Below are 11,746 nucleotides of genomic sequence, written 5' to 3' on the forward strand. Positions count from 1 at the left end.
AGTTTTAAAATGAATGTTGTAGTTCCTTTAAGCCAACAGCCTTCTGTTGCCGAGACTGCTGAGGTAGAGGAAGTATCTTGGTGTCGCCCATGCACCAGCTGCGATAGTTCTATCTTTTGACGAGTGAATGCCTCAGCTTTTGATTGGCTGATTGGCTGAAATGGGAGTAAATAGCCACTCGACTCTGTCCGATTGGACAGTGCACGAGTCAGTATTTACTGTGCCTAATCCTATAACGTTAATCCTAATCACACCCTCAGAAAATAATATGCCTATAAACGTAATCTTAACCATAATGGGTTGAATAGTGTTTTTCCAAGTGCTCAAAGCACTTTACAATGGTCCATTCATTCATACATTGGGAGGTGAAGCGGCAAACAGTCGACACCAGTGTCCTCACTTCCCACACCAATGGTGGCAAGCTAGGACCGACCGACTCATTGGAGGCAATGTGGGGTTCAGTCAGTGTCTTGCCCAGGATTCGAACCGCCGACCCACGGATCATTGGACGACCTGCTCTACCTCCTGAGCCACAGCCGTCCCAAACCATAACCTTGTTAAATCTATGAATCTGTATTAACCCATTCTGACCGGGCACCCATTTTGGTGTCAGCATCATGTTATGCTTTATCTATTTAAAAATAGCAGATCTACAAGCTCATATCGCGCCACCGAGTGGCGCGATACGAGCTTGTAGGTCTGCCATTTTTGAAAAATCGAAGAACGACTGACATTTTTAGAATCTGATCTCGGGTCAGAATGGGTTCATCAGACCAGTGTGTGTCCAGTGGAAAACCTCGTATGAATCTGATCTCAGGTCAGAATGGGTTGATGTGTGTGTGAATGGGTGAATATAATGCTATAAAGCACCTTGGATACAGGCGCTATATCAATGCACCATAGAGCACCGAAGTCTGACGTCACTTTCAGTAGAGGGCGTCAGTCCCCAGGTTCATGTATTTTTTTAGTTGCATTGAAATCGCCATAGGAGGATTTTTAGATCGCTTCATATAAGAACTGTGTTTGAAAAATAAACATGTCATCCCGGCCGCTTCACTCATATGGATATGAAGAATCAACTGACTGAGAGAAAACGCTAATGTTACTGCTACTGAAATAGTTACATTTTCGCTAGAAGCAGACTGTATCATATATGAGTGACTGACTGTTGCAAACGATACAGAGACACCTCCCTGACAATAACGCCGAGACAGCTTGTTTATTTTTGGACCACAACGCTTATAGTAGACGATATTAAGATCACCCCATGTTATTCTCCATAGAGAAATCACTTCCGCGAACCAGGGGAATCGAAGGGATGAGCGAGTTACGTCAGGACTTCGGTGCTCTATTCCGTTTATAAACAAAAATAAACTGAGGTCATTATCTACATTGCCGCGGCAAATCCAACCGTGCCCTGCGGATCCCCCTTCCCTGTGGCGGCGTGGCATGTCCATCCACTTGTTTATGTTTCTGCCTCATCACCCCCGTGATCACCATCATGCTGTGAAAAACAAGGGCCACATGTCCAAATGTTAATTGTCACCCCCTTGATCACCGACATGCTGTGAAACACAAGGGCCACACGTCTGTCCACTTCAGCTCTCCTGCCCTGCCCTGCCCTGCCGTCACTGGACGGGGCTGACCGACCGACAGCCACTGTCCAACCGGGCAAGCAACAGACGCAGCTACTATTTATATGTTCATTAGTAGTTAATGAGCGACGTGACCTTCATTGACGGGCATTATTGTTCCTGTGAGGGACCACGCGTCAGATGTCTGCAGACAAGATATGAATGATACTATTGTTTGTTTGTTTGTTTGTTTGGAGCAGCTGCGCATCCAGTTTGGGTCTGGCAGACCTGGATGCTTTTTCGGATGTGCCCAGCAGCCAAAGCACATTTATTTGGTGAGTGTCATTGTCACTGTGGACTGACTCTGATACCAACACATGGTTTTATTATTGAAGACATTGATGTGTTTACCATGTTGCACCAAGCATGATGACTGACAGATTATCAATCAATTCTATTTTTCTTTTTTTACTCCTATTAAGTTGTTTTGCCAATATGTTCCTCCCACTGCTTGTCACTGCTGTTACCCTACTCCTACTGGCTCACCTGCCAGTGAGGATCCCCCAACAGGAGTGACTATACAGATTGCCCTCACTATTCTCCCTATCTCCCCACCTTCCCTACCCCAAACACAGCCAGTTAGACACCGGGGCAGTACAGCCCCTCAGGGGCGTACAGAGAAGTTCTGGAGGCACTGGAAGCAATACTGTATATTTTAAAGGATGACGGCCCTGTCACATCATGTCTGTATCATGGTCAGTATCATGTCGGTATCATGGTCTGTATCATGGTCAGTATCATGGTCTGTATCATGCCATCATGGTCAGTATCATGGTCTGTATCATGGCAGTATCATGTCGGTATCATGGTCAGTATCATGGTCAGTATCATGGTCAGTATCATGTCGGTATCATGGTCAGTATCATGGTCAGTATCATGTCGGTATCATGGTCTGTATCATGGTCAGTATCATGGTCAGTATCATGTCGGTATCATGGTCTGTATCATGGTCAGTATCATGGTCAGTATCATGGTCAGTATCATGTCGGTATCATGGTCTGTATCATGGTCAGTATCATGGTCAGTATCATGGTCAGTATCATGTCGGTATCATGGTCTGTATCATGGTCAGTATCATGGTCAGTATCATGGTCTGTATCATGGCAGTATCATGTCGGTATCATGGTCTGTATCATGGCAGTATCATGTCGGTATCATGGTCTGTATCATGGTCAGTATCATGGTCTGTATCATGGTCTGTATCATGGTCAGTATCATGTCAGTATCATGGTCAGTATCATGGCAGTATCATGTCGGTATCATGGTCAGTATCATGGTCAGTATCATGGTCAGTATCATGGTCAGTATCATGTCAGTATCATGGCAGTATCATGGTCAGTATCATGGTCTGTATCATGGCAGTATCATGTCAGTATCATGGTCAGTATCATGGTCAGTATCATGTCAGTATCATGGCAGTATCATGGTCAGTATCATGGTCAGTATCATGGTCAGTATCATGGTCAGTATCATGGTCAGTATCATGTCAGTATCATGGCAGTATCATGGTCTGTATCATGGCAGTATCATGTCAGTATCATGGCAGTATCATGGTCTGTATCATGGCAGTATCATGGTCAGTATCATGGTCTGTATAATGGTCAGTATCATGGCAGTATCATGGTCAGTATAATGTCGGTATCATGGTCAGTATCATGTCGGTATCATGGTCTGTATCATGGTCAGTATCATGGCAGTATCATGGTCAGTATCATGGTCAGTATCATGGTCAGTATCATGTCGGTATCATGGTCAGTATCATGGTCAGTATCATGGTCAGTATCATGGTCAGTATCATGTCGGTATCATGGTCAGTATCATGGTCAAAAATAAAGCTTACATTTGAATTGGATGTTGGGGGGCGGTAAGGGACCTGGATATTGGATAGGGGCATCATGGTCAGTATCATGGTCAGTATCATGGTCAGTATCATGGTCAGTATCATGGTCAGTATCATGGTCAGTATCATGGTCAGTATCATGTCAGTATAATGGTCAGTATCATGTCAGTATCATGGTCAGTATCATGTCAGTATCATGGTCAGTATCATGTCAGTATCATGGTCAGTATCATGTCAGTATCATGGTCAGTATCATGGTCAGTATCATGGTCAGTATCATGTCAGTATCATGGTCAGTATCATGTCAGTATCATGGTCAGTATCATGTCAGTATCATGGTCAGTATCATGGTCAGTATCATGTCAGTATCATGGTCAGTATCATGTCAGTATCATGGTCAGTATCATGGTCAGTATCATGGTCAGTATCATGGTCAGTATCATGTCAGTATCATGGTCAGTATCATGACAGTATCATGGTCAGTATCATGTCAGTATCATGGTCAGTATCATGGTCAGTATCATGGTCAGTATCATGTCAGTATCATGGTCAGTATCATGTCAGTATCATGGTCAGTATCATGTCGGCATCATGGTCGGTATCCTGGTCAGTATCATGTCAGTATAATGTCGGTATCATGATCAGTAACATGTCGGCATCATGTCAGTATAATGTCGGTATCATGATCAGTAACATGTCGGCATCATGTCAGTATAATGTCGGTATCATGATCAGTAACATGTCGGCATCATGTCAGTATAATGTCGGTATCATGATCAGTATCATGTCGGCATCATGTCAGTATAATGTCGGTATCATGATCAGTATCATGTCGGCATCATGTCAGTATAATGTCGGTATCATGATCAGTAACATGTCGGCATCATGTCAGTATAATGTCGGTATCATGATCAGTAACATGTCGGCATCATGTCAGTATAATGTCGGTATCATGATCAGTAACATGTCGGCATCATGTCAGTATAATGTCGGTATCATGATCAGTAACATGTCGGCATCATGTCAGTATAATGTCGGTATCATGATCAGTAACATGTCGGCATCATGTCAGTATAATGTCGGTATCATGATCAGTATCATGTCGGCATCATGTCAGTATAATGTCGGTATCATGATCAGTAACATGTCGGCATCATGTCAGTATAATGTCGGTATCATGATCAGTAACATGTCGGCATCATGTCAGTATAATGTCGGTATCATGATCAGTATCATCCAAACATAAAGCTTACATTTGAATTGGATGTTGGGGGCAGTAAGGTTAAGGGAGCTGGATATTGGATAGGGGCACTGGCCCAAAAAAGGTTGTGAAACATTAGATGCTCAGAAAGCCTTACGGCGGATTATCCATAGTGGTGTGCATGTAGTACCTCAATTCTAAGTGCTGCTAACGTGGGTTGAACTAGTTAAACATTTTCGCCTTTGTTTCAGAGAAGGAAGGAAGCATTTTTGCCTTCATTGAGGTGTAATTTTTGCTTGCGCCCATTTGTGTAATATTTGGCTTGTAGTGATGGACAGGCACACTCATCAGATGTAATGTTACTTTGTTTCCCACAGTGAGGAGACGGAGAAAGGCCACCTCAAAAGGAGCAAGGAGAAGGTTATTGGTAAGTGGCATAATGAAGTCCTTGTGCTGCTTTAATGAGCACATTGATTGATGAAGAAATGGATTGAAAAAAAAAAACATGCAGTAATCCTGGTCCTTCCACACGCTACGTCCAACCGGGGAAACTCCCCCCTGTCAGGTGAAAAGAAGCGGCTTGGACTCCTCATGCATTGAAGGAAGCATGAGGTCAGTCTGTTGCTCTCCCCAGGTTGGCAGAGGGAGTGTAGAGCCCAGGATTACATTATATAATTGACACTGGGTGAAAAAATGGATTACAAAATCGTCTGATAAAAATGTAGTTAAAAAATATATATATATATATAGACCAGACATGGACTTACTTGAAGAGCTGAGATTGTCTTCTACTCCAGGCTCTAAACAAACTGTGCCGTCTTAAATACGTCATGGTTAAATGATTCCTTTGTTCTGCTCCTGGCGCTGCGTGTGTGTGTGTGTGTGGGGGGGGGGGGAGGGGGGATTCAGAGGAAGTAACATTTGATGTGTTGTAATCAAATCGTTTTAGAACCTTGGTGATCAAACAGATGCCCACAATATGTAACCGTTTTTAGATGCCCACTTCCCCCTAATCCTCTGATGTATTGTGATTGTTTTACATGTACCGTATTGCATTACTCGACGACACTGCAAATGAGTTTAAATAAATGAATAAACCTTGAATGAAAATGAGATTAACTCTATATGTGTATGAATAAGCTGAACACTAGAAGCAATAAGACGCATCTGTGTCACCTTAGCTTTTAACCACTTTAACCATTATTTTAAACTTTAGCTGTTGAAAAATAGCAGATCTGCTATTTTTGAAAAATCGTGAAATTGTGTGCAAATCTTTGAATATATATTCTTTCATGTGTTTTTAACTCAAATCTTTGCTTCTGGGGGGGGGTCCCTGGAACAACATATTTTCAAATGGGGGTCCGCGACCAAACGCAGATATTTCTGTGGGTCCTTGACATGAAAGGGTTTGAGCACTAGATACGTTTTTCAGAAAACTGTCAGGATTTGGAATTGGAAGACATTTTGTATGGACCCCATTCGTGCATGAGGTGACCTGCCGTCACCTTCACCTGTCGCCCCGCAGACGGCAGCATCTCAGTGCGGACCACCGGGGGAAGCAGCAGCGGTGCCGGGGAGCTGTTGGTGGTCAACTGTGACCTGGAATCGGAGTGTGTGGACTCGGAGCTGAGAGTGGCTCTGCAGTGGATCGCCGCTTCGGAGCTCGGACTGCCTGGCCTCTACTTCAGCAAGTCCAAAGAAAATGGAGTGTCCAAGGTGGGTTGCTTTTTGACCCATTCTGACCTGAGATCAGATTCATACGAGGTTTCCGACTGGACACACACACTGGTCTGATGAACCCATTCTGACCTGAGATCAGATTCTAAAAATGTCAGTCGCTCTTCGATTTTTCAAAAAATAGCAGACCTACAAGCTCGTATCGCGCCACTCGGTGGCGCGATATGAGCTTGTAGATCTGCTATTTTTAAATTGCTAAAGCACGACATGATGCCAACACCAAAATGGGTGCCCGTTCAGAATGGGTTTAATAACAAAAATCACACCCGCTCTTATCATCGTACATCAACATCATATATCATCTCATTCTGGCCGATCACAATTTGCGTCCTCGCTTTTGGCTTTGTGATAATGCTCGCCGGAGGCTCCAGGGAGTAGACGGGTCCACCAGTACTTTTTAGGCTTTTATTTTACCCTGAAAGTGCAGTGTGAGTCAGCGACAAAGTACAAAAATAAACAATACTGGTCAAAAAAACTATATACAATCAAGAAGAGACAAGCAGGAACTGGTACAGGCTTTTCCCTGGCTGGCAGTTCTCCCCTGCTGTCTCTTACCTAGCCTCAAATGAGACTGAACTGCCGCAATCCTGCTCTTAAACAGGTGGGGCAAACCATCCTCTAATTAAGTAAGTGGTCAGTAGTCAACTCGCCACATGGCTAACTAAGCCTATGAGTAATTATTCCACATTACTATATATTAAAGGAATACTAGATATACAAACACTCAACTATTTCACAGGTCCAATTCATTTAGAGAACCTAACATAAATAAGACCAAACAGAATACAGAGTGCCAGCACTGCAGAGGGGAGACAGCACAGACATACCAATACAACTTCAGTGTCAATAAATACAAATAAGCATTTAAAACTCTTTCAACCATTGTGTTAATTAGTAAAAATGTCATTCTAAAACGGGTAGTCCCAATACTTCATTCTGATTCGCTGGTTACCGTCACGTGACTGGTGTAAATTTCACCGATAACCCACTCCTTCAATCACTTTGTATCAAACTGCAGCCTTGTAGCTGAACTGGGGAAGGGGAGCGCTTGATTGCTTTACAAACACATGCCGTGCGGGCGTCTAAGCACCGCCCGGCTCATATGACTGTGAATGTGTGGCTCCAGGCAGCCCCGTAAATACATCAAGCGCTATTCTCCCGTCACATAGGCTACTTGCGGAGCAAAACAAGGAAGTGTTTTGGCTCTGGGTCGCTCGCTCTGGTGGCACAAAGCGTAGATACTTTTGTGAATTTAATAGTTTTAATATAGCTATATGTTTGTAACCGTTTTAGAAAAGCAATAATCCACTCGAGGCCCCAGTTTACCGGGTATTTTACACTGGCTGGGAGGTAGAAGACCCTCCGCTGCGCGTCTGGTCTGCCTACGCTCCCAGGCAGTGTAAAATACCCGGTAACCTGAGACCTCTCGTGGCTTATTGCTTAATTTGTACAATATATATAAAACCGTTACTTCCAGTCCAGCTGTTTGTCAATTGATCAAGTTGACTTAACTGTGTGGTCTGTTTGCAAGGTCCTTGATATTGTCTAAGGGTGACAGCTGGCTTCAATGTTTATGTTAAGACAATGTTTGTTTACACAAACCCTCAAAGCTGGACATAGGAGGGGCTAGCGCCCCTCAAAACTGATACAAACTAGAAGGATGTGCTCCTCTACCAGGCCAAGTGGTTTAAAAAAATCACACTCGTGTGAAGTGAGGGTTCCTCTTGTCGTCATACATCATCATACATCACATTCCGTGCCCAGCCAATTACATCACCGCATACCGTGCTACAAACACTCAAAGCTGTGCATAGGCAAAAAAGAAAACACTGGTGGAAAACTTGTCATCTGTAAATGGGTATGGCATAATGATCCAATCCACGCGGAAATCAAAGATTGATATTATAAGAGCTATAGGAAAACATGTGAATCTGCCTGTTATAGCTTCATATCCGATTTGAAAAAATTAGGCTGGCATTTCTTCCTGGGAACAGTGGAATGCAAAGTGTGCATGCAAAGCAATTGCATGCTGCGCTCATGACTTGAAAAACTTGAAAGACAATTCTAGCCAATCAGGAATATGAGAAATCTGACAGATCCGTCTTGATCACATGACTATAGAGATACTACTGTGTGTGTACTGATTTGACTGATGTTTGGACAAAAACAATTATGCAAAAATCAACCTCCTGGTGACGCTATAACAGGACGGATGGACGGACACACGGACTGACGGTCAGTCTTCATCCAGACGGAGACTATGAAAACATGCCTTCGGTTCCTGTTTTATATTAGATACATCTCCTGCAACACAGGCATAGACAATGTAAACTCCACACAGAAATGAATATGTCTGTTGACTGTGTGTGTGTTTGGTTGTTTGTTTTCATTAGTTCCAGAGGGTGGTCCATCTGGTGTCCCAGAAGGCGTGGAGGATTGCTGACCTGTTCGGTGCTGTGGTTCAATTCTGCAAACTCCGCGAGAAAGCGGAGGAGGGGGGCGGGCCTCTGTCCAGCCTGTTTGACTGGCTGCTGGAAACCCTTTAGTTTATAGACTGTACTTCCTCTCCACACACATGCAACGCGCCGCACCACGCACATCCACGCTGCGGGAACAACGCTCCTCAGCGTTCATTTATCCATTCGTAGACTCAAACGCCTAGGGACTAATCCATTTGTAACACTAAGAGGGTGCAAATGTAACCAAATGTTGTACAAATAAATGTTACATTTGTACACTCTCAGAGTTGAGAGTTTATACTCAGGATTTTGCAGTAGGCATACACTATACAGTAGCTATGTACCCGATCCTGTCTTTACAGCTACATTACAAAGCATCAACTCTTTGCCTCCCGGAGTGTATATTGTTAGACGTACTAACTGTCCGACAGGCATTAGTTCGACAACTAAGTGCTGCCGGTTACAACTAACCCGTGGCCGAGGTTAAAACTAACCTGTGGCTCCCGACATGCGTGACAGGTTACAACTAACCCATGGCAGGCTAAAAAACTAACCCGTGGTTTCCTGTGAGTTAGGTTTAGGATTTGTGTTCTGGGTAGGGACTCCTGACTGTAGGACTGTTAGTACGTCCGCGTCGGTCCAAACACATGCACCCTGCCTCCCAGTGCGGATTAAAGCCTAATTGGTTACATATTCTTCGCACACGTCTCACTGCTCTCACCCTAACACTAGTCATGGACATTGTGTGACTGTGAATGGGCAATTATCCCTTTAACGATATTAGCACGTTCCATTTCAGATGCACGTACGGTCAAATTATAGCCTATCAGGTTGGACATTCTTAATAGTGGGAATGAACTGGCCTTCAAGAGATGCTAGTTTGCAGGTGTTTACAGTGCTTCATATATTATATTATATTATATTATAAGGATTCTCACAAACAAAATTCTATTTTTATTCTTTCAAATGTTGAACGCACAAATTAAACGCGTGCACAGATCATAAGTCAAGTCTACTTTTTTTTTTTCGTGAAGGGATTACTGTGTAAAAGAGGCTGTTATAAAGCCCACTGGAAGCCATCGTTTCACTTTCTGCCGGCGGCCAAATAGTGCACTTTGCTTTGAAGTATAAACAGTAATGTCCACATGATGTTGTAGTTGTTTATGTTGGCCCAACAGACACATCGATTTGCGTTTGTGACCTTGAAGTTGAGTTAACAGTATAAGTAATGTAAGATATCCTGTTGTCAATGTCACTGGAGAAACTGTTTCTTTTATGATAGCTGTTACTGTACATAGTGTAGATTCTGAAACGCTTGCACCTTGGAGTAGGGATGGGCTAGTTTTTACCACAAGCAGGAAGACAGAGGTAGATTAAGATTTATTTTGTTTTTGTTTATGTGAATCTGGTCTGTCTGTATCTTTCTCTGCGTAGCGGTACTCTAGTGTTTTATTAGTGTTGGGGCTGGGGACATGATTGAAATGTCAACTCTGTCACTGTAGAACTGAATGTATTTGTCTTTTGACATCAATAAATGTATGTGACGTGAAACACCAAGCAGTCTGTTATACTCATGCCTTTGTTGTCCTTGAAACAAACACTTCATCACTGAATATGAACACATCAATGTTAACAGCACAGAGAAGTATGCTTTCTCTCCAAACCCCTTCAAAACAATAAGATCAACTCGGTTCTGCTACAGAGCCAACAGACGGTGCTTCAATTTGACACAAAAAAGTGTTTTAAAGCACTGGTTCCCAAACAGTGGGTAGTGGACACATTTGTATGGGTCCCTTTCTTTTTTGTTTCCTACATTGTTTTTAATTATTATTTCAAAACAACAAAGAACAAAATTCAATAATGTTTTTCAGTAATTTCATGAAGAAATCGAAGAAAAGTCTAAGAAATTACATAAATTAGAAAAGAATGTTTAAGAAGTAGTGAAAATAGCCGATCTTACAAGCTCACAACGCGGTGCGAAGCAAAGTGTTGTGAGCTTGTAGATCTGCTATTTCACGAGTCTGGGTCCCAGCCAAATATCCAAATCTTCTCTTTTGGGTCACAGGCTAAAAGGTTTGTTTGGGAACCACTGCTGCTCAGTAGATAATACAACACACATGGCAGTGAGAACAAATGAGTATAAAAATGAAATTGGTTAGCTAGGATCATTTTAACATTAGGATATGTTTGAGAAACCCAGTCAATGTTTCTGATTTCATAGATAGATAGCATGTTATATAAACAGATGCCAGGTCAGAAAAGACCTGGCATCTGTACAAATAATGTTTATAGTAGTTTCAATGTACAGACTATAGAACACCGAAGTCAATATCAGTATCAATATCAGTAGAGGACGCTTAGTCCACGGGTTCATGTACTTTTTTATTTGTATTATAATCCCCATAGGGGGATTTTAGATCGCCTCATATAAGTACTGTGTTTGAAAAATAAACAAATCATCCTGGCCGTATGAAGAATCACCTGACTGTGAGAAAACGCTAATGTTACTGCTGCCGAATTTAGTTACATTTTCGCTAGAAACAGACTGTAGCCTATATCAAATTATGAGAGACTGACTGTCGTCGGGTTATACGATACAGAGACACCTCCCCGACAATATCGCAGACACAGTTTATTTTAGTTAAATTCTTACATATGAGACGATTTTAAGATGACCCCATATTCTCCATAGAGAAAAACCTCCGTGAACCACTTGGAATCAGGGGATGAGTGAGCGACGTGAAGACTTCGGCGCTCTATTGACTTTTGTTTTTAGGATATTCGACTGTTAGACTGATGATAGGTTCTTGGTCTATTCATGATCTTAGATTATTATTCCTATGCATTCAACGTATTACCTTGTGCTGTCCTTGAT

At 42.6% G+C, this 11,746-nt stretch overlaps 1 protein-coding gene across 1 annotated transcript in view; it reads left to right on the plus strand.

Annotated features, from left to right (window-relative positions):
* Positions 1-8,958, plus strand: part of sphkap (SPHK1 interactor, AKAP domain containing) — a gene marked incomplete at its 3' end in the record, with an annotated part of 60,434 nt that extends 51,476 nt beyond the window's left edge. Inside the window, 4 exon segments of the mRNA XM_083772487.1 lie at positions 1,832-1,909; positions 5,053-5,106; positions 6,208-6,391; positions 8,806-8,958. Coding sequence (XP_083628613.1) covers positions 1,832-1,909; positions 5,053-5,106; positions 6,208-6,391; positions 8,806-8,958 — 469 coding nt within the window.
* Between the last annotated feature and the right edge of the window lie 2,788 nt (positions 8,959-11,746).

The sequence above is a fragment of the Protomyctophum parallelum genome, assembly GCF_964188405.1.
Source record: "Protomyctophum parallelum genome assembly, chromosome: 9".
NCBI classification, from domain to species: domain Eukaryota; kingdom Metazoa; phylum Chordata; class Actinopteri; order Myctophiformes; family Myctophidae; genus Protomyctophum; species Protomyctophum parallelum.